Source organism: Schistocerca serialis, chromosome 1, assembly GCF_023864345.2.
Source record: "Schistocerca serialis cubense isolate TAMUIC-IGC-003099 chromosome 1, iqSchSeri2.2, whole genome shotgun sequence".
In the NCBI taxonomy this organism is placed as follows: Eukaryota; Metazoa; Arthropoda; class Insecta; order Orthoptera; family Acrididae; genus Schistocerca; species Schistocerca serialis.
In genome coordinates, this window is record NC_064638.1 from 503,413,166 (window position 1) to 503,438,099 (window position 24,934).

General features: G+C 43.3%; 1 protein-coding gene across 1 annotated transcript in view; it reads right to left on the reverse strand.

Moving 5' to 3' along the window:
- LOC126474142 (transcription factor Sp8) overlaps positions 1-24,934 on the reverse strand; it is a 225,387-nt gene that overhangs the window by 102,497 nt on the left and 97,956 nt on the right. Inside the window, exon 2 of the mRNA XM_050101595.1 lies at positions 9,967-10,044. Within this exon, the coding sequence (XP_049957552.1) occupies positions 9,967-10,044 (78 nt within the window). The remainder of the gene's footprint in view (positions 1-9,966; positions 10,045-24,934) is intronic.

Here is a 24,934-nt window from a genome sequence, read left to right on the forward strand (position 1 = left end):
TTCGGATAGTGCACTCAGTATAATGTCACTCGATGCTCTGTCCCTACCACCCGTCCTAAACATCTGAGTGTCCCAGTCTATATCTGGTAAATTGAAATCTCCACCTAAGACTATAACATGCTGAGAAAATTTATGTGAAATGTATTCCAAATTTTCTCTCAGTTGTTCTGCCACTAATGCTGCTGAGTCGGGAGGTCAGTAAAAGGAGCCAATTATTAACCTAGTTCGGTTGTTTAGTGTAACCTCCACCCATAATAATTCACAGGAACTATCCACTTCTACTTCACTACAGGATAAACTACTACTAACAGCGATGAACACTCCACCACCGGTTGCATGCAATCTATCCTTTCTAAACACCGTCTGTACCTTTGTAAAAATTTCGGCAGAATTTATCTCTGGCTTAAGCCAGCTTTCTGTACCTATAACGATTTCAGCTTCGGTGCTTTCTATCAGCGCTTGAAGTTCCGGTACTTTACCAACGCAGCTTCGACAGTTGACAATTACAATACCGATTGCTGCTTGGTCCCCGCATGTCCTGACTTTGCCCCGCACCCGTTGAGGCTGTTGCCCTTTCTGTACTTGCCCAAGGCCATCTAACCTAAAAAACCGCCCAGCCCACGCCACACAACCCCTGCTACCCGTGTAGCCGCTTGTTGCGTGTAGTGGACTCCTGACCTATCCAGCGGAACCCGAAACCCCACCACCCTATGGCGCAAGTCGAGGAATCTGCAGCCCACACGGTCGCAGAACCGTCTCAGCCTCTGATTCAGACCCTCCACTCGGCTCTGTACCAAAGGTCCGCAGTCAGTCCTGTCGACGATGCTGCAGATGGTGAGCTCTGCTTTCATCCCGCTAGCGAGACTGGCAGTCTTCACCAATTCAGATAGCCGCCGGAAGCCAGAGAGGATTTCCTCCGATCCATAGCGACACACATCATTGGTGCCGACATGAGCGACCACCTGCAGATGGGTGCACCCTGTACCCTTCATGGCATCCGGAAGGACCCTTTCCACATCTGGAATGACTCCCCCCGGTATGCACACGGAGTGCACATTGGTTTTCTTCCCCTCTCTTGCTGCCATTTCCCTAAGGGGCCCCATTACGCGCCTGACGTTGGAGCTCCCAACTACCAGTAAGCCCACCCTCTGCGACTGCCCGGATCTTGCAGACTGAGGGGCAACCTCTGGAACAGGACAAGCAGCCATGTCAGGCCGAAGATCAGTATCAGCCTGAGACAGAGCCTGAAACCGGTTCGTCAGACAAACTGGAGAGGCTTTCCGTTCAGCCATCCGGAATGTCTTTCGCCCCCTGCCACACCTTGAAACGACCTCCCACTCTACCACAGGTGAGGGATCAGCCTCAATGCGGGCAGTATCCCGGGCAACCACAGTCTTAGTCCGATCAAGGGATGCGTGGGACGAGCTGGCCGTCCCCGACAAACCCCCATCCGGACCCCCACAGTGATGCCCATTGGCAACAGCCTCAAGCTGTGTGACCGAAGCCAACACTGCCTGAAGCTGGGAGCGAAGGGATGCCAACTCAGCCTGCATCCGAACACAGCAGTTGCAGTCCCTATCCATGCTAAAAACTGTTGTGCAAAGAACGTCTGAACTAATCTACAGAGAGCGCAAACAAATCGACAAAATTTAAACGGTTATTAAAATACAAGATTGCCTAGTAAATGCAGTAATGCTGCTACTTGCGCACTGCTGACACTGCTCGGCGGCGGAAGGAGACTAAGCGAAATTACACTATTCAGGTACTAAAACACGATGCTACACTCTCAAATACTATAATACGCCCGAAATTTAGGAATTAAACAATGCAAGAACCAAAAACACGCAAAGAAATTAAGAATTAAACTATGTAACAAATGAGTGAGCTAGGAGTATACGACTTGCTGCTGCAGCTGCTTATCCAACGGCGGCAGGGAGCTGCATGGGCAGCTGAACCTGTACACGCCATCCAAGCTCTGTTTTTACTCAATGCCCAGGCGTATCAAGGCCGTTATTACGGCCAGAGGTGGTTGTTCTGGGTACTGATTTCTCAGGATGCATGCACCCAAATTGCGTGAAAATGTAATCACATGTCACTTCTAGTATAATATATTTGTCCAATGAATACCCGTTTATCATCTGCATTTCTTCTCGGTGTAGCAATGTTAATGGCCAATAGTGTATATACATAATAGATGTTTGAGACTTGAAAATATCTGTAGAATCATACAGTTTCATTTGATTTTGTGTTATCATCTGGGCAGCATTTGGGAGTACTCCTTGCGTCCTCCCGGAATCAGCAATTTCGAGTGACAGATCCTGGAGCCGGTAGGTGAGTGGCACCTGTGTCTGCCAGCCAGTACGTCACCGCAGGTTTTTCCGCGGCGCTGCCACAGGTGGGCGGGCGTCACTCACCGGGCAGGCAGGTCCCGGCGACCGGCCGTCCCACTGGCAGCGGCGGCAGCGGCAGCGGCAGCGGCCAGCCCAGGGGCCACGGGCTGTAAATTTGTCCGAATGCCCGCCCGTGCGCCATTATGCAAATCGTATGTGGACACAGCTCCAACTTATCACTATTAAAACTTTAAACTGGTCGGTAAACAACTTTTACGAGCTGCGACGTCGCGTAAAAGGACGCACGCCGACTCACTTCCGTTTCGCCACACGAGGGACGGACGCCAGCCGTGAGACGTCAGCACGGCGGACAGTGGGGTGACGACGTCCCTATCCTGTCTGTGTCTAGCGGGATAGGCAGTAAGTGCCGTGAAATGACAGATCAACTACTGAAATAATGCGGAAGTGTACGGACCTGAAACTCCCCTTGATAGAGCCCCTTGTCAGTATCAAAGAAAAGTGTTACGGAGAATGTCATAAAACTTAACAGGCGACAGAATGCAAAAATGCAGTGTAAGTTTCCTATGCTTCCACGGCCAGTGTGAATTTGAATAAAACTATTTTGGGCGTTAGGCTGCGTTATTATAAAATAGTGAAACAACCGTATAGCCTATGTTTAGATCATATTTGCAGCGGTTCCTTACCATTCCGGCCTTTGTCTTACGTAATACAGAAAAATCATGGAAATGCTGAATGTGGCTGGCCGGTTAGGGATTTGAACCGCCATCCTACCGCATACTGTCCATTGTCGCCAGTTTCTTCATATCAAGACAGACACGACTTGTAAATACAAGAATTGGAGAAATTAGAGTCACCTGTTGGTGAATATGTTTATAACGTACGGCATTTGTGTAGGTGAAGTCGAGACGAACAAATTGATGCAGGAGACATACGGTCTATGAGTCCGGGCAACGGCCCCAAATTGCCCTACTCAAACCACCTACGCTAAAGCGCATGCACGCTGTGCGAGATTTCGTCAAACACGTTTTGGATTTTATAATGGCTTTCTTCTTGCATTCACAAAGTGTAGAGCTGACATTTCTCTAAATTTTGTCTCAAAATACTGAGAATTTTCACAGCTTAGAATTAATAACTAAACAGTTTTGTTTGTCTGATCTTCTTACTATGAAACTACTTTGCTTGTAAGTGATATGTAGAGATCGAACTCTAAACGTAATTAATTTTTACATAATCGAATGAAACTATATGGTTCCAGAGACCTATTCAACTCTCAGACATATGTGAAGCTGCAAATGAAAATTTGTACGGAGGCTGGGATTCAAACCCGGATCTCCTGCTCGCTAGGCAGACGAGCTAACCATTTCCCCACCCTAACAGAGTGGTTTTGCACAACTGGATAGACTACCCGAGCGCGCCCCATGTACTGTGCCACTATACACACCCAGGTTCGAATCCCAGCTTTCGTACAAATTTTCATTTGTAGCTTCAGTATGCATATACACATTTTTACATGAGGTTTACGAAAGTTTTTTGACTTTCATCCCCCTCAGTTGGAAGTTGAAATCGATAATGTTATAGACATAACAGACCGAGCCATTGGCATAAGAGATCGAGAGGATATTGAATATCTCTCATAAGTGCCGTCTGTATACCGATTTGAGGCTATTTCCCAGTTTAATAGACCGCAAGTGTCCTGTTGTTCGTCCGAACTTCCCTGCACCACTGTGGTATCTGCTACACAGTTATCGTTTACACACTGTATATTCAAATGAGCTCTTAAATTTGGGTCCTTGTATACAGATTTACAGTCCTTGTGAAGTGAGACAGCCGAGATAGCCTGTGGCGCAAATTTATTTACTTATTTCTTAACTTTTATTGAACAGGATATCAGTCTCAATGACACAATGTCAAAATATGTTAGAACTTTCACATAACTTATTAAGAGAGAGCAAATCAATTAAATAGGAAATTTCAGAATGAAATGAACACTGAAAACAATATTTATGAATTCTCCATATTAGAATGAACTTCACTTTACAAATCTTAAATAAACAACTAAAGGCTAATTAGTAGAACATCACACGCAGTCATCTTGAAATGGTTGGGAAAAAACATGAAAACTTCAAACTTTCAGTTTCCGGTTTTATAACGAAGGAAGCTGTAAAAATCGAAAGGGAAACATATACGTTGAGTTAATGCAACAGACGGAGTCCTCTCAACAGCTGGTTAGCCAACAGTTGTTATGTACTACTATTGTTGTATTTCTGTAATAGTTTCAAACTGATAACAAATTTGAGATTCGTGTTCTTAAGCAACTGTTCTATTTTATTAAATTTTTTCTTTAGGTATAGTTACTGAAGAGTTCTAATGGTGTGTGACAGTAGGTATTACTGGCAAGTATCTTGTATCTATAGTATACATAGCGTTTAACGGGTATAAGTGCAGATAATTTTATATTATATGATACCTTAAAATGTACACACACCAGTGTGTTGGTTGTTTTTCCCTGCATCGAACAGTCTTCCCACACACACACAACACAAACTTTACGACCTGATGTTTTCAGTATAGTCGTAACTGTACCAAAAAATTGGATTACGCCTGTCAATATAGCCTAACCATTTTGCGTCTACATATTCACTTTCAACACTTGACCTGCAGCCCGGAGGAAAATAAACGGTAATGTCTTGCTCTTGCCCCATGTACTTGGAGGTCTTAACGAACCAAAAAAACATAAAACTTGTAATAGTTACAATTACTAGTCTGCAGATGAACTAAATACGAATGTAATGTTCAGTACACCGTCCTCGGTCATCAATAGAGATCTCTGCAGATATACCGATTTACCTTGTATAACTGTGTAACAGTGTTCATGTACCCTCAACTCACAATTCTATCTTAAAATGAAGACTAAATACTTCACTCTAATCGAGCGACCGCTACGGTCGCAGGTTCGAATCCTGCCTCGGGCATGGATGTGTGTGATGTCCTTAGGTTAGTTAGGTTTAATTAGTTCTAAGTTCTAGGCGACTGATGACCTCAGAAGTTAAGTCGCATAGTGCTCAGAGCCATTTGAACCGTTTGAACTTCACTCTATTTGCAGAACCTCCTAACTTGTGATAGGTAGAAATTATGCAAGCTAAAGTCCACATTCAAATTGTGTGCAAAAGTAAAAACAGCGCATCTACCCTGTCTGAATACCAATAATTCCGAGGGAAATGTATATAGTGTAATTTTTTTTTTTCGGACCATCGTGGTCGCAGTCGTTTACACATATTTTACATCCAGACACCTCTAACAAATCTGAGAGGTCTTTTCTAGCGGCTTAATAGATCCGCTTGTTATATTACTTCAATTAACTGAGGGCGTTCTTTGTGCGTATTTATTCTTCGGCCTATGGCTCGGGAAATTACACGGCAATAAATGCTCAGGCGTTTACTGAACAAAAAATCCTGCCTCGGGAGAACAAATGACAGAGGAACCGGTTCCGAGAGTGGGATACGGTCTTAGACGTAACAGAATTGTTCCTGCGACCAGGAATTACTTTACGGGATGTATACTTATTGCGTCCAACAGACCACTAGTCAGTTGGATTCGCTTGAGCTTATTGCTTCTGCCTGTCAGCGTCGCAGTGACTGCAAAGTCAGCAAAGCTCTGCCACAGAGCAATGGCAGTTTGAACTGGCGTCCTTAGTCGGATGTCGATGTCGTGTTGATGGCATAATTCTCAGTTACAGTAAGTGACATACTGAAAAAGAGAAGACAATGGCACAAAGTCAATTCCTATAAGAGAACAGGCAAATAAGGTATTAGCAGTAGTTTACAAATAATAAGTCACGTTGTTAGTGGTTTGCAGAGCATGATTTCTGCCGTTATGGAGAGAAGGTAATTGATTCGCTACTGAAATGTGTTTAAGAGACTAGCTGGCATGAATGGATCTATTTGTGATGTAATCTACGAGGGCTGTTCGGAAAGTAATGTCCGGTCGGTCGTGAAATGGAAACCATAGTGAAAATCGAAGGTGTTTTATTTGCAACAGTTGGCTACATCTTCTCGCTACGTCTCTACATAATCGCCGCTCCGACAGACATTGTACCAACTTTACAATACGCTTCCTTCCAATTCTCTACTCCCACCTGCAGCTTGTTGTCTTCGTAGACAGAGGTTCGTGTGATCAGAGATGAATATCAGAGGGCTGTATGGCGAGTGGTCAAACACTTCCCATTGAAAACGCTGCAGGAGCGTCCTCATTACCCCTACAGTGCGTGGCCTTGAATTGTCATGAAGAATGAGATACGAAATAGTTACGTATTGTGGGCTGCATAAAATCAGGCGAAATCTGTCACAGGCAATCATACTTGGCGGGAGCCACTATTTTCTAGCTATCTACACGTGCTCACTGTGAGTTCAGAACTGAAAAGAACGACCTGGCGCGATCGACGGGCATACTAGAGAAACTGTCCGACGCATCTGTGCCAAGCTTCATCGGAATTTCGCTGTGGTTTCCATTTCGCAACCGATCAGATCTTACTTTCCGAATAACCTCCTATATTTGCAATGTCTATCGAATAAATACGCATAATGTGCCAACAAACACTTGTCTATTGTATTGGGAATGTAATGTGCCTCAGCGAGCATTTGAATAGAAAACCGTATGGTTAAATTTTAGCCTGATCGTCTGCTATGGAAAGTCTCATAGGCGAGTACTGTTAATCGCTACTGTCAGATTACAATAGTTCGCTATTTGACATTAAACAAAGGCTTTTTTTTATTTTACTCCTGTTGTTGTCTTTTTTCCGTAACACTGCTGCCCACGTGGTTTCAATGTCTTCATATATATTCGGTTTAATAACTCTAGGATCGTATGTGTTGAAGCGATGAGTGACCTGATCCATATTTTACTTCCGTCACATGAGGACTGCTGGGCTAATGCAACATAATTCAAAGATAGTGCGTGATAAGTAACGGTCTGCAGTTTCACTCCAGCCTGTGGATGAAATTTCATGATCGGAATATGAATAATAACAGAAACGGGAGGAGTTTAATTTCCAACATATCTGTATTATCGTATACAAGGTAGGCATAAGGCACTTGTGGGTGCAATGTCCCAATAAGGAATTTAATTTCGATTGACCCCTCTGCATTGTTCGGTGGGAGTGACTAACGACCCGGTACTTTAGTCCCATTGGGCACATAATCATCATCAGCAGCAGCATCAACACCATCATCAACACCACCACTATTCGGCGGCAGTGTGCTGTGGGTCGTGACTCGATTTCACCCTCCATCATCGATAAATCAAACGCAAGACTGCAGTATACACGTCCCATGACATTCATTGGACTCACTCTTTAAGATCGTATGAATGGTCCGATCCGTACCGTACAGATTATGAAAACTTTCGCGATTAGGCAGCCTGAACCAGCTCGCAGTCTACTACTCAAGTACCGTACAACTTTAGCTAAGAACATAATATTTATTGAATTTTCATCTCTTTTTTTACCTTGACTTGAGGTTTAACATCTTCCCTTTTACTTCAGATCAAAAATGGTTCAAATGGCTCTGAACACTATGGGACTTAACATCTGAGGTCATTAGTCCCCTAGAACTTAGAACTACTTAAACCTAATTAACCTAAGAACATCACACAATCCATGCCCGAGGCAGGATTCGAACCTGCGACCGTAGCGGTCGCGCGGTTCCAGACTGAAGCGCCTAGAACTGCTCGGCCACATCGGCCGGCTACTTCAGACCAATCGATTATTTATCAATTAATGGACGATGTGGTGTAGGACTCCGTTATCTGAATGAGAAGCATAGTAGGCTTTGATGAAACTAAGGTCGCATAGACCAGGGTTTCCCAGACGGTGGTACGCCTGCCACTTGTGGTACAGGAGGACATTTTTGGCGGTACGCGTGCCAGTAAACAAAACGTGTACTGATATAATCATTCTCTTACGGTACTTTGTTCTTGAAGTAAAATGACAGTGGGAAAACGGACTGATAAGAGCATAATTCTTAGAAGTTTAAAGAAAATGGAGTTTCCGCAGGATGCTTGTTTCGGAGTGTACGCAGGAGACGTCAAAAGCGGACTGTACTCTCGCCACCCATGCCGTCGCTGTCTTGGCTGGGAATTATTCATCTTGTTTCGACGTTGGCGGTATTTTGATAAGGCCTTCTCGGTGGTTACTCGAAAGTTTTTGTACCGCTATGCAACTGCTGCCAACTTGCGCGCTGCAGCAACGTGTGGCGTTGCATTAGGCATTATGCAGTGAACGGTTTATTGTTGTTATTGACGCTTTGATGGGCGTTACGTTAAATGGCATCGTTACACGAAGGTAGCTGGCGTCTGGAATTGATTTTGCAGTCTGAATTACCGTCAACGTTTGATTTGAATCTGACCTTTTTTTTTTTTTTTTTTTTTTTTTTTTTTTGCTATTTGGACTCTAATTCACTACCTTTTTTTTTTTTTTTTTTTTTGCTATTTGGACTCTAATTCACTATACTCCATATTCACCTTACTATTCTTTTGCGCAATTGATCTATATTATTTGTGCTGTTAAAATTAAATAAATATTTTAAACTTCATACCTCTCTTACTCATTTAATATTTATATCAGAACCGGCTAAATTTAATTTCATATTGTTTACTGCAAATATGTACCGCACGCGAACTTGAACCACTCTTTAAAAGCGCTGCCACGAAATCTCGTTACTTGTCAGCGTCGCATTTCTGCCATACATGAAAGTTGATCGGCACGACGCCAAACCCGTATGTGTGTTGCCAGCGCTGAGCAAGGTGGCCAAATTAATTATTCCCCCCCGTATCGTTCCTCACTTCTGTGGCAGTCGCCTTTCAAGCTTCCACACCCCCACCCCACCCGACCCCTCCCCAACCAAGGGTTCGTTAAAAAGTGAACAACCATTGTGGTACACCTAACTTTCTAAAAATGTAAAGTGCTACATAGTGAAAGAAAGTGTGGGAACCCCTGTACAGAATATGAATGTATGAGGAACATTAGTGAGGAATAGAAGTAGATATTTAGAACTTTTCTAGTGGTGTCAAATTAGTAATTAAAATTAAAACTTTTTGCATTTCCTTGCGCATTTACAGTTGCATTGCTTCGCATGTACGAGATATAACTGATCCATAACGTGTCTGGTTTAATATTAAAAGTTATTTGAGAACTACGTAGGTTGTGCAGTGCCTTCTACACCAAATTTGAACAATCATTTAAAATTTTCGGACTTTTGGCTGTTGACAGTAGAGCAAAACGAGCAACAGAAAGTTGCATTCTTTCGGAACTTTCTTCTTCAGAATAACTGGCTAATGAGTGACTTTGCCGAGTTGCAGTGTGTACTACTCTGGCGACAACACAGTTTCAATCCTGCTGATAGAACATGACTCACTCTACATAGGAAACATCCATTCAGCTTTGAGTAAGCGTTAAGTGAATCTAAAATGTTAAGAAGCAGAGAAGAGGAGAGCAGACGCAGAGTACAACTCTCTGAGCAGCCTGTGAGGCTGTGAGGCACAAGAAGCGAGCAGCAGGAGGTAGAGAAGAGACAGAGGCAGAGAGAGAGCGAGTGGCAGAGAAAGTGGTGGGTGCACTTACCAGGATCTCCTCGACACTGACACTGGGCCACACTTTGCCCTTAGCCAGACCGACAACCTCCACCGAGCCATCTCGGACCTATATGCACAACAAGAGCTCGCGTTAGTGCGGCCACGTCGCAGGGCGCTAGCCAAGGGGGTTAGTTAACAACACAGCAAGCTTCCCACTCTACTTGTTAGTGCCTCCTTTGCAACACAGTCACAGTCAGCGGAAAAAGATTGTAGCCATCTGGTGGATAATTCACATTCAAAAACTCTGTTATACACCGAGGTTCAACTGCCCCTGCGCATATGTATTATGCAATGCGCAACGCCTTCAGAAAACACATACACAATTTTTATATTCTCGCGCTCACTACAAGCAAACTATTAGTCCTACAGAAAAAATTAACAGGACCGTTTCGTCGGAAATTTAATGTAGTTTACTTTTGTACCGGGATAAGTTTTCGCTGGAGGCCATAGTTTTCGAATTATTCAAGAGAAGCGGACAAAAGTGACCTTCAAACCGTCTTTTTCTTTAACTCGAAAATCCTGCCATCCAGCGAAAACGCATCCCAGTACAAGATTTAACTACATTAAACCTTCTACAAAAAGGTCCTGTTCATGTTTTCTGTGGGACTAATAGGTTGCGCTTACTGGACGAGAGAATTTCAAAATCTCGTGTGATCCTTGAAGGTGTTGTGGTGTTCATTAAAAGTTTAATAAGTAGACGCGGTTCAGTCACCCTGTAGAAACGAAGTTGATGCGAGTACTTTGTTTACTTCCAGTAGTTACCATTCGACAAAGGAAAAGTTTTTCGAAGCAATATTTCCCCCCTCTTGTTGCTGCATACATAGATGCAAGTGCATTTATCAAAACAAGCCTGCCTGCACAAAGATCGCTTCACTTTGAAGTAGATTAAGGTACCAGTGTACTGGAACCACAAATTGTTTTAAACCTGAGCTTTGACTGTGGTTTTTTAGGTGATCGATTCTTAAATGAGTACCTCTCCAAACATAGAAATGCAAGTATCATCTACACCGTCGCTTCGAAGAATGGAGAATGTGATTGTGCTTCTTGGGACAGCAGCTGTCATGACAGTAAGAATATGGAAAAAACCTGTACTACGACTTCTGGGCTATCTCAAACGTCTTATGAGTATCAGAGATGCAGCACTGAGGACGTACAAACCTCACCCGACCTCTGATAATCATCTTACCTACAAGCAACTGCGCAACCGAGGTAGTCAGTCTGAGAGGAATGCAAAGTTCAGGTACGCCCGCTCGTTAACTGAGGCTTTTCTCAGACCTACCGTCCGATGGAAAAATCTACGAAGTCTAGGAATAGGCAAATACAAATCCGTAGCTGAACCTCTAGTTCCTGTCGAGGATCTAAATGAGTGTTTTGCCATGCCGATATCTTTACTTGACCTACTCACAAAGGCGCAAACCAGCGATTTCCTTAACTGGTACAAATGGGAAATTTTCTCTGCAGCCGGTAAGCCCTAACACGGTCAGGAAGTCAACTGCGCGAATTCCTTTGGCAGCTGCAGGGCACGATAATCCAACAATACAAATGATCAGTTTTGTCGTCGATCCACTACTGTCCAAGATAATGGGCAGTTTTAATTACTCTCTGGCCTATAGCATCTTTCCAACAGCCTGAAAGCGAGAACTCTTAAAAATATTACAAAGATTGATACTGCGGAGCAACATACCGACTGAAGAACGCATTTCCATTTTACCAGCATTATCCGAGGCTTTAGAATAGATAGCTCACGGTAAGATTATTGATTATTTAACATCAGATAACCTTTTAGATGAATTCCAGTCTGATTTTCAGCAAAATTGCAGCACGAGGACTTTTCTTACAAAACGTAATTGATGAAATGAAACAAGCTATGGACGAACAAATAACGACTACTTTGTGCTTTTCGGATTTCAGCAAGGCTTCCGGCACTGTCAACTTCGATATTCAACTTGTTAAACGCACAAGTCAAAATTTCTCGTCGAGTGCTCTACAGTAGTTCCACATCTCGACAACAGTGTGTAATGAGTGGAACAAAGCGATGACAATAGAAGCATGTAGTAGCAGAGGTCCCACAAAGATCAGTACTTGGTCCATTACTCCTCTCATTATATGTTACTGATGTGTCAACAATTCTCTTCCACTGCAAATATCACATATGCGCTTAAGACCTTGCGTTATATTTAAATTAAATCCAAAAAACCTGTGCACAGCCATCCATTACGTAAATGTATATTTAGTTGCCCTATTAGAGAGGGTGCAGGACATGGATCTGAAACTTAACCCATCGAAAGCGCAAGCAAACTTAGTCGCTAAAAAAAGATTAATTACCACTGAGTTCAGTGAATCTCTTCCACCATTAATCCAAAACGGTACAGAAATAACGTTTTCTTCTTCTTCAAAGAGCTTGGGGATTATTGCGAACCATCACTTAGATTACTGACACACATCTGCAGTCTGTGAGAAGGCGTAAGCGTTAATTCGCTCAGTAAAGAAATATGAAAAATATTTGTTTTCGGAGTCAAAAAGAAGCTCGTATCGATACTAATACTCCTCATACTTGGCTATGGTGATGCCATTCTCCAAGCACTTTCGTAATAAAGCTCACTCAGGCTCGAACTGGCGATGAATGCTTGGCTACGATACATATGTGACGTACGCTTCTTCAACCATATCGCACCAGTTTACGGAGAATTCCATGTCTACTTGCCGATAAGTGTAGAGACTATGATACTCTATGTTTGCTCTATGGTCTTCTCCATCAATGCAGTACCTTTTCCTTGTCTTCAACTCTTACACTACAATCTGGACAGCACAGCAGAAATATCGTTGTCAACAAAGTAAAATTCTCTCTGTATCATCGCATAACACTGCTGTGTTTTCTAAATCATGTTTTGTACCAGGAACGAGATTTTGGAAAAATGTCTATCAAAATATTACAGAAATTAAATAGCTTTCAAACTACAAAAGACAGCAAATGGTCCACCTTTTATCACAATAACCATCTCCCTCCCATTCCATGCCGCTCGCTCACATCAGTCTCCCACCCCCACAACTCTTCCCTCCCCCTTGTCGTCAGAGTTCTATGTTTCTATCCTGTTCTTTCCTAACAGCCGCTGCCACTGTCTTGTCAATCATCTCCTCTGCCTTTATCCACTCCGCTTTTGATAATAATAAACATGGCTTCAAGAGCGCTAAGCCAATCTGTATCATTCTAAATGCATTTTATTATTATTAATGACAATTATTATTATCACTGTTATTGGAAATGTTTTGTAATATCTTGGGTCTGTGTTGTTCCTAGTCAGATGTAAGAGACAGCTTTAAATCCGTTACCTGGTGAGGCTAAACAAGCAATAAATAAATAAATATGCAAATATTACTGGAATGAAATTCAAGATGCGTAAGGTACTAAAGACCTTCCTGATTCTAGATCAGCTCTAGAACTACTAGACATCACCATAGTGGACTATCCGCTTTCCAACAGGATATGAAATCATTAATCTTGTATTAAAGGTCATAACTAGGAATCAGGATGTTATCATTTGCTGAGTAAAAGCATACTGTGGCATTCCTGACAATGTAACACGAGAAAAATTAGCCAATGCTGCCGTCTGTGACAAAGAGAGAGCACTTGAAATACCAATTACAAGCCTTTTCCAGGAGACCTAAAAACACTACTAAGGCGCTTCACCTTCAACCACGGCTATAACAGGATATATCTACGTCGTATTGGTCCGGTCGCAGTGCCATTTTGCGACTGGAGTAGGGAAGAGGGTGTCGTCTTTTTGGCGGTCCGGCCAGACAGAAGGCTACAGTCGCCTACTACAACGTCTGATGATAACAATCGCTGTTTGCCGACGTGTGTAAGTGTATTGCCATGCTTAAAGGACTTGAGAATACATCGTCTTTAAACGCCTTTTTTGTTGGGAGAGCAGGTCAACGTTTACAAATAATACGGTTCTATTTAAATTAAGTTCTATGTGTACGTTTCTCTACAATGTATTAACCTTACACTATGAAGATGGCTGTATGAGTCCTGCTCAGAAACCAGATATTCTTCTTTTAATTTTATCGAAACCACAGTCGAATCGTGATTACGAAGGATACAGACACGTAAAAAAACTATTGAGCCACCGAGTAATGCGGATATCGACTTGAGTGTCAACTTACCACAAGGTTTCATATCAGATACAGCATTCAGAATTTGCCTTGGTTACAGGCTTCGCGTAATCCACACTGATGCTGAATGTTGACACAAGAGCATATGTGAAGCGATGGAGACAATCCAGTGTCAAGATGAACCTCTCAGTCAGTCTACGTGGTGTGTGACTATGCCCAATGTGGGAACCTGCCCTCGAAAGGCAAGGATCCACCTGCGTGTACTATTTATGATTAATATAGCTTATACTTCACCAACAATAAAATGATTTTGTCTTCGGCTGATGCAAGTTAGTTATTTGTCAGGGTAATGAAACGTTATTGCGTCAATTTAAGGGGAGTGAAGGCTACGATTTTTTTCTTCTGGAAGTTGATACGTATTACACCTCAGTCAACGCCGCACGTACGTGAAAAACGCCAAATAGCGCCGCGTTTTGAATTCCACGTTAAATAGTAATTTTGCCACTTACTGACTGGGTTTTGTGGTTTTGCATTCGAGTAGAATAGAAAGGAGGAAGTTTGTAATTCTACGTCCCGTCGAAGACCCTGTCATTACAGAGTACGAGCTCGGATTTGGGGAGGGGGGGGGGGAGGATGGAAATGGAAATTGGTCATGACTTTCCAAATAATCATACCGGCGTTCATTCAGGATAATTGCTAAAATTTCGAGAGCGTATTTGTGGCTAATGCTGCGACGACGTACTCTCCGCCATGCAGTGTCAGCGGATTGTAGAATATAAAGCAAAATGTAGATGATTCTTTCCAGTGTATTTTAGTCCAGTGTCTCCTACCTTACTATGGATGTGCAAAGAATATAAAAGAGGGTCAGAATGAAATCTGTCGTCCTCAGAGTTCTTGCGAACGTAGACATCGCCGCGTTGCCGGGACTCTGCTACTAGGATTGTGCAGTATGAGCAGTATAAAGTTTGAGATATTAATAATGAGGAGCAATGTAGACATAAAAAGTAATTAAAGTAGGAGGAAACATCGAGAACAAATTAGCATATCTATATGGCACCCAAACACATTGAGTTAATGGCATTAAAATTTACGATGTTAAGCACAACCGATGAAGAATTTCCCTAAGGTTAAAACCTGGTCATTGAATACTGTGATAATTTCATCATCACTGTTTTATTTCGCTCTTACCACTCGTATACTCATATCTGAGAATAAATTCTACTTATTGGCTTCGTTAATAGCGCCATCGATAATATATCTTACTTCACACGAGTTCCTGCAAAAAAAAATTAAGATCAGCTCTGTATCTGTGAGAGTACTTCAGCTGTTAAGATTTGATGTAAGGCGTTTGTTTACACAATCACCTTAGATACGCAGTCTGGATTTTGAATTACAGCTCAGGACAACAAAGCAGCTTTTTCTTTTCTTTTCTCTTTCTGTTTGCCAGCGTTTCCATAGCAACATTTTGAGACGCATATCAGTGATCGATCACAGAGTAACAGCGAAAACTGGGAGCAAGACGGAAAAAATGGCCTCTTTAAAACTGAACTTTTGCTAAACGCAGAGGTAAATACAGATTACATTCAGTTTCATAAACATTTTTACGTGACTCGGTAAAACAAAACAGGAGGCGTTTATACTGTCATTCTGTAGCAGCGACAGGTTTAAACGTCCCTGTCCTCTTGGCCTGGGTTACACGTAAGTACGGAGGCACAGCACGGCCTCCACAGTTCTGGAGTGATTTATTTATTATGCATGCAGACATAACTTCCGGCGTCTCAGCGCACCTTATAATTACGGCTTTTGAGGTGGAAGCGCCGCCTCTAAGCGAGTATAGAGGATGGAAATCATAGATTGTTTTATAGTCTCTAGCACTTGTAGATGACAGAATAATTGACTTCTCAACACCCTGAAATGTGAATACACTTACTTCTTTCCTTCACGACATCACAGCTGAAACTGTTGACAGCTCAAACTGTTTTTCTTCCTTTTCCTTGTAATTTAATGTAAATTGGAATAAGATGTTCGAATTCCTGAGAAAAGAAAACGAGAATAGAGTTATATGGAAACAGATCAATATTCTACGAAGACTTAATGAGAGTAGTAAAGATGGAAAATGAGGTCAGTGCTGGTATTAAAAAGGATGTAATGCTTTGTTATAGCATAGCTTGTAAGTCGAAAAATCAACGAAAGAAGAGAAGGAACATTTCAGAAGAAGAACAAAAGTGCAGAGCGAGCATAGTCCAATGATAAGATCTGCAAACAGAAGCATACAAGACCTAGAAGAGTTGGCGAATTGAGTGGCCATATTCTTGAGCCACTGAATTTCGGTTAAGGATAAACAGAGCAACAACAAATATGCTGAATAGTAGTAATAAGGAGCATTGCAAGTTTGTAAATATCACATTTGACAAATACACAGTAGATGCATTAAGCAGAAACTAATGACTCGGACAGAAAGCCAAAACAATGATGATGTTATCAGAAATGGATTTGGACTGAGTAAAAAATTCCTGAAAGGGTCTGAAACGTAGAGTTATTTGGAAGTGAAAATGGACGTCTCGAGAACAGATTGTTGTTACTACACTATCTGATCATTAGTAGTTGGACATCAGTTGGTGGACATCAATATGACACTTTTAATAACGTGACTTAATGTCTGTGGAAAAATAGCAGCCCGTTTTTTCTAACGATCCAAATCCCGAGAAGGTAGTGATGTTCGACGCTGGGGTCTAGAGCAAAGTCAACATTCTGCATCATCCCAAAGAAGTTCAATTGGGTTCCGGTTGGGTGTCTCATCAGGCTAGACCATTTTCAGTGACGTAATTGTCTGCCTCACAGATGCTTCGTCCCTGTATCACGGCGTCCCGGGTTCGATTCCCGGCCGGGTTGGGATTTTCTCTCCCCGGTGGCTGGGTGTTTTTGTTGCCCTAATCATTTCATCATCATCGCTCGTGACAGTGGCTAGATTGGCAAAAATGGTTCAAATGGCTCTGAGCACTATGGGACTTAACATCTATGATCATCAGTCCCCTAGAACTTAGAACTACTTAAACCTAACTAACCTAAGGACATCACACAACACCCAGTCATCACGAGGCAGAGAAAATCCCTGACCCCGCCGGGAATCGAACCCGAGAACCCGGGCGCGGGAAGCGAGAACGCTACCGCACGACCACGCGCTGCGGACAGGCTAGATTGGACTGTGTAAAAATTGGGACTTTGTACGGGTGCTGATGACTGCGCAGTTGAGCGCCCCACAAACCAGACATCATCATCATCATCATCATCACAGATGCTGCCTTGTGACATAGTGCATTGTCATTCTGATACAATCATCGTCTCCGAAATGTTCCTCCAAACCCAAACGGTTCCAACGGATTGCCTCAGAGTATAGCGTCACTCATCGCTCCAAATCATTCATTTCGAGTCATCGACTGTACAGAGTCTTTACACCACCTCAAGCATCGCTTAGCACTGGCTATATAGACAAGTGGTTTATAAGGAGCAGCTCGACTAGTCTATCCCATTCCTTTTAACTCTCTACGCACAGTCGCTGTGCTAACTTGGCTAGTGGCAGCACTTTGGAACTCGCGAGTGATTCCTTCCACTGATTTCATGCAGCTTTTCACAACCAAATCCCACAGTGCTCGATGGTTCCCGTCCTTTGAACATAAAGCCTGCCAGGTTGAAATTTACCTGATCGATTTGTTACTCATGTGACATCCAATGCATAGTTCTACGTCTGCTCTCACTGAGCTGCCTTGAATGACCCATTCTACTGTTACTGTTTCCCCACTGACAACACAAAACTCCCCGCCGCCTTTCATGCTGGTTGGTCCATCTCTCGTGACGTCTAGTAGTGAAAATGGTTCAAATGGCTCTGAGCACTATGGGACTTAACTGCTGTGGTCATCAGTCCCCTAGAACTTAGAACTACTTAAACCTACCTAACCTAAGGACATGACACACATCCATGCCCGAGGCAGGATTCGAACCTGCGACCGTAGCGGCCGCGCGGTTCCAGACTGTAGCGCCTAGAACCTAGTAGTGAACTTGACATTTTATCAGATAGTGAACTCGAGGCAAATTGTGCTGGATGGACTGGATATACACTGGATGCAAAATTGTAGAATAACAAACCAGAAACAATTACAGTTGAGTGCTGCAGAATGTGAAGATATCATCAACCGGAGAGCTGGTGTGAATACCGCATGGCTTTGCTGGGCATGGTCTTGCTGGGGGAGGTATGCCCCCAACTTCCTCTGACCTTCGAATCGAGTTTCCCAGCGTTATTTTAGCGTGAAATACGGCGAAAGCTGGTATTTTTCTCTTATATAAATGATAGAGCTGAAAGGATTAATAAATGCTAGAGAAAATAAAATACGCAGACGGAGGACTGCACCCATGGTCTTTGGAACTCTACAATACTAGTCAAATAATAGTCAAATAAGGACGTTATTAATTAATTGGAAAGGGAAAAAAGGAAAAATCATGAAGTACAGGAGAGTAGATAGGCGAGTACAGATATCTACTGAGATGCTTGTGGAAACTGGGAGAGGTCGGCGGAAAATCTGGTAAGATATCCACAGTAACAAACATGGCCCCGCAAGCTGCAGAAGAAGGAGAAAATTGATAAGACAGACAATTATTAAGAAACAGTAAACTAATAATTTTAGGAGTAAAAAACATCGCAAAGGAGAAGAGATTATCTCGAAATAAAAACAGACGAAGGACAGCATCGAACGAGGCGAAATGTGGTTGCTTTAAGCTCGTCACTGTCTTTGCTGTGTCTACGTAAAGTGTTAAAATTAGAAGTTCTAGACTGACATGAAGCACCTATCCCGCCAAACATAACAGTAAAGAGGGTGTAGTGTATGACGTGCCGACGCAACATAAAGAACAATTATAGATAAGGCAAACAACGTCTAAATAACCTTATAGAGTAAAGTTTTAATTTTAACAAGCCTGAAATTTAGCAAAGAGAAGGCACTAATTTTGAGGCAAGTAAATTATCCACGATAAATCGCCGTCATTACTGGTAGTCGTTTCCCATAATTTGACGTAATCTTACACGGAGTAATTAGACAAGCTTTATCGACGGAGCGTACAGTCGCGCGCAGAAATTATAACACGTAATATCTCACAGCGGCGCGCCGGAACGAGGAGGACGGGAAATTTTCCTGCAAACTGGCTACGCTGGTTACGTCGGCGACCGAAACGTAACGCAAACGATAGTGGATGTGCTCCGTACTGTCGTGCTCTCAGACACAACGAGGAACGAGTGAATTTCGTCTCGTCGGCAGCCTAATTTGTTCTTTTTTTTTTTTAAAATCTTTCATTTTACTTGCAGCGCAGTTTCAGCAACTGCAGACGATATTCGGAACTAACTAGCCCAAACTGCCTCAAGAAAATGCTGTTAACCTCATTATCCCCGGTACGAAAACTCACATGTCGTAAAAACTCTGTCGTTACTTATTGTGAAATTATTTATGTTAAAACATAAATAAAATGAACTGAAAAGAAGCGATGAGACGGTACTCTGGATGAAAAACTAGGAATGCCAAATTTGCAAGGGATCGTTTAGGACGACTATTTATCATGAATTGTAGTAATAAGAGAAGACTTGATAATGCCAGAGTATTTTGCAAGGGAAAGAGTTCAATAAAATGGAATCGGTATTGGTTAAGATACCATGAGCATTCGTCGAGAGCCTTCGCTTTCGGACTTCAATTCAACGAGAATTGACGTTGCTTCCACATAAATTTCAACTTTTGTTGATTGTGACGGCCACTACGGAAAAGCTTTTTTTTTCTACATCAATATTTATAGTCCGCGAGCCCCCTTTCGGTGTGTGGCGGAGGGCGTTTGTGGAACACTGTCACTTCCTATCTTTCTGTTTCCAACCGCGAATGGTCCGCGAGAGAAACGAATGCCGGGAAGCCTCATTGTAGGTTGGAATCTCTGTAATTTTATCACCATTTTCCTTATTCAGTAGGCAATTTTTCAGTCATGCAATGAGGGTACCTAGTTTCATTTAACATTCGTGAAGATGTGAACGCTTCGAGGACATTCACCGATGGAGATCGCACAATGTTTAAAGCAATGGATTCGCATTCGGGAAGAACGGAGATATAATCACGGTCGAGACGTATAGACTTGACTTTACTGTTTTCCACAAATCGATATCAGCGAATGACGGGATAATTCCTTTGAAAAGGCCCTGTTTTGGTTTCGCTCTTCATTCTCGTCCAATCTGAGTTTGGAATTACTCGTTAATGATCCCGCCGTCGACGGGATCGTAAATTCTAATACTCCTTTCTTTCGAGCGTAGTCAAAACGACAAGTATGTTATGACTGAGACCAGTTTATTAATATTAAATAACTTAGTGTTCCCATGGCCTTCAGTCCAAAGACTGGACAACACGGCTCTCCACGTGAGTCTGATAGCAGTCTAGCGTTGGCCCCCCACTGCAATTTTTATGACCCTTTCCCCAGCCCCGCCCCAACACACTTCTCTCTATTACCAAACTTAACAGCCATTGATCCTGTCAACCGAACCCTTCTTTTAATCAGTTTGCGCCATTAATTTCTTTTCTTCCCGATTTAATTAGTACCTCTTCAACAGTTACCCAATCTACCTATCTAATTTTTAACATTCTACTGTAGCGCCACATTTCAAAATCTTCTCTGTCCTCGCGTCTGAACGGGTTATCTTCGCCATTTCACAGACGTAGAAGGCTACACGTCAGACAAATACTTTCAGAGAAGGCTTCTTAACTCATAAATTTATACTACAGGTGTTTCTCTTTTTGAGAAACGCTATTCTCGCTATCGCCAGTCTGAATTTGTGTCCTTTGTACTTCGGCCACGCCGGCTGGTGTGGCCGAGTGGTTCTGGACGTTTCAGTCTGAAGCCGCGCGACCGTTGCGGTCGCAAGTTCGAGTCGTGCCTCGGTGCATGGATGTGTGTGATGTCCTTCAGTTAGTTAGGTTTAAGTAGTTCTAAGTTCTAGGGCACTGATGACCTAAGGTGTTAAGTCCCATAGTGCTCAGAGCCATTTGAACTTCGGCCACAAGGCAGCTATTTTTTCCAAAGACTCGTTTACTACTTTTGGTGTCTCATTTCCTAACAACATCCCCCAGGTAACGTCCGATTTAATTCACGTACACTCCATCTTTCTCGTTTTATGTCTATTGGCGTTCTTTTTATAACCTCTTTCCAGAGAGAGTCCTTTCCGTTCAGCGGATCTTTCAAGATCTTTGCCATCTCTGGCCGAATTAAAATGTCATCAGCAAACTTCAAGGTTTTTCTAAGGACTGTTGGTGTAGAACGCAACCAGTTGCAAATACACTGTATAGTCACATTAATGTCACCACCTCTCAAAGGCCTCAGTAGTCACCTTTTGCAGCGCGGGCCGCTGAGAGATGTGTAGGGAGCGTGTCAACGAAGTCCTGGAGTATTCTGGCGTAACCACAAGCGCTGGAACGAAGATGCGGAACGCAAGACCAGAGGAGGCGGCGAGGAAACATCGGCGCTTCAGTCGGGAATCGCGCTGCTGCTACGGTCACAGGTTCGAATCCTGCCTCGAGCATGGATTTGTGTGATTTCCTTAGGTTAGTTTTAAGTGGTTCTCGGACATGGATTTGTGTGATTTCCTTAGGTTAGTTAGTTTTAAGTAGTTGTAAGTTCTAGGGGACTGCTGACGTCAGATGTTAAGTCCCATAGTGCTCAGAGCCATTCGAACCATCTATCTTTGAAATGTCGGCCAATGGTGCGCGGAATTTGACCGCGCCGCGCCAGGAGCGAACATAAGTGCCGCTGCTGCGAGCTACGGCCGCTCAGATCGGCTCCGTATACAGACGTTAGTGAACAGCACTCGCAGATCAGTTATACACAACTGTGTGTTAATCTTACATGGACTTTATCTATAGCGAAGATCATTTACTGTTTGCACGTCACCTCTCGCTAGCTACATTTGCTGTAATGAAAGTTAAGTATTGTCAATTCTGCCTTATAGAAGTATAACTATTGACCTTATTTGTTTGAATTGTTGTATAGCATTCCTAGAACGCAGAATCTCTTAGGCATCCTATAAGCGACGAGTGAGCAAGTCCCAACATGGAAGCCACCGACAGGGATGTGGGCCACGTCGAATACAGTGCCGTGGACACAAGGCCTGGGTGTCATAGTAGAGCATCCATGGCGCGAACAGCTGGATCGAGGTGGTCCCATAGATTCTCGATTGGGTTTAAATCCGGGAAGTTTGGTGGCCAGGGGAGTGCGGTAAATTCATCCTGGTGCTCTTCGAACCACGCACGTAACACTGCGAGCTGTGTGACACGTTGCTCTATGCGGCTGGTGGACGCCCTCCTGCCGAGAAAAAACAGTCTACGTGTAGGGACTATCATGGTCCCCAAGCATTGAAGCGTAGTTGCGTTGGTAACCTGCGCCTTCCAAAATGACGAGGCCACCTAGGGAATATCCGCCGACCCGGACCATTTCGCCCATTGTTGCAGGCTGTTTGCGTGCAGACGTTTCACGCCGTACACGCCAGTGGCTATCTGTCCGAAGGACCATAAAATGCGATTCATCTGAAAAGCCCACTTGTCGCCATTCAAGCATTCTTTTGCATTGCAGGAGCGGACTGCACGGTGCTGACAAACATAATACTGTAATACAGGAAGTGTAGTCATCTGAAGGTGGGCATGGTAGTCCAAACCCCGCAATGACAACAAAATAAATCTTTTTTTAAAGAAGAGTATCTAAGGTTTGTTTTGTTCTACGTCAAAAATCCTGAACTGAATTTGCTGTGATGAAGTCCAACGAGATCCAGCATGGATAAAATGATATTTAAAATTTTCATTTTTTCATTCTGAATACACGAGAAACGATGAAATCTCTATCAGTCAAATTCGTTCACTCGCGAACCGATTTCGCCGTGTATGTAGTGATGGTGTCCGCCTCCGTATCTGAATGGTCAGCGCAGCTGATTGCCATGCGGAGGACCTGGGTTCGACTCCCGGTACTGCCAGGGATTTTTCGTTGCCGAGAGGACTGTAACAGGATGCACTCAGTCTCGTGATGCCAACTGGACAGCTGTTTGGCCGACTGGTAGCGGCTTCAGACCACGAAAACTGACAACGGCCGGAAGAGCTGTGCGGTGATAACGCCACTCCGTACTGCATCCAATGACGCAATTGGCAGAGGATGACACGGCGGTCAGTCGGTACCAAAGGGCCCTGTGGACAGAGTTCACGCATATGCTAATACTGAAGAAATGTTAGGTCAATGGAGAAGTGGTGTTCTGTACTCGTAGCCTTCAAAATTATTTAAATTAATTAATATTGTCTTATTTGTTTTATACCCTCATTTTCCGTGGCTTGCAGTTATTCAAGTTATATACAGCTTAATACCGTCTTTTGTGACTATGATAAAAGTATTATTAAGACCAAACGCGATTTGTTTTCTTTTGAAGCATCTTCTGCGGTCAGGTTTCCTTTATTCTTTACGTCATTCTTCACGTTCTCCTACACATATGTCTTAGACTTTTTTTCACACTGCACCGTCAATGAAACGAAATATATTTACGATTTACGTTTTATAATTCCACTGTCATGTTCACGAAATGGCGAGATGGCCACCTCTCCCTCTTGCAACTGCCTGTACACGGTTGTGAGCGTAAAAAACGTAAAACCGTAAATATTTTATCGAGTCAGTGAACGTGCTGTGTGAAAAAATCTAACACGTATATGTAAAAGAATGTTAAGAATGACGTAAAAAAAAGAAACTGGCCATTGAGGATGATTTAAAATAATGCGAAATACGTTCGGACTTCATAACACTGACAGTCGTAAGAGACAGTATTAACCTTTATACAACTTGTGAAACACATTGTTCTATTCAGGCTCTCTAGACGAAGAAATAGTAAGCAGCACAAAAATAAGTGAGATGTTAACTTATGACGTTCGTACCATAGGAATGCCGTGGAATTCAATTACGAACTGGTTACTGGTTAAGACCAGTCTTTTCCTATATTATCGCGTTCAGACTGCGGATGGTCCACTGTTTGAGCTTAGGATGACAGGTAGATGAGAATAATGACTGTAAAAAAAATTACTCGAGGTTAACACGGGAGGCACAAAAAAATGCGTTTACGACGGGCGCAATTACGTCGGCGTGGCCGAGCCGGGCGAGGCGGTCGTGGCGCGCATATGCGAGCGAGCAGCTGCCCCGCGAGTCGCCGGGTTTCTCTCCCGCACGCCGCGGCCCACGTCTTCTCCACTCACGCCGCATTTCCCGGAACCGTTTAAGAGACGCCCCGACCCGCCTAACGGGCCGATAAACGTTTTTTGGTAACAATTTCATCATCCGGATAATGACGGCTGTAATTTATTTTTTCTGGTAACGTGCACGCTCTCCGCCCAATTAAAAACTAATTGTACATACGTATGAATTTTAATGGCGCGTCGGTGATGAGGTTCGCCGTTCAGTATTCGGCTTCCCGATGGAGAAATAACGCCTCCTTCAACGGTGGTGCGGGTGTGTCTGCCATTTCGAGGTCTGCGTGCCAACACTTAGTGTGCGTCACGGAAAATAACTTTGAGTCGCAGTCGGTGACTCAACTTTCAGTACTGTGAGAACTTCGAAACAGCGTACTCCTAGAGCTCCGCTTACCTTCAGAGAAATAGCAGATCTGCACACAGTGAGACCCAGAAAATATTAGATACAGGCTCCCAGGTAGATGCCATTTTCCTTGACTTCCGGAAGGCGTTCGACGACGTCGCCGGATAAACAAAGTAAGAGCCTACGGAATTTCAGACCAGCTGTGTGGATGGATT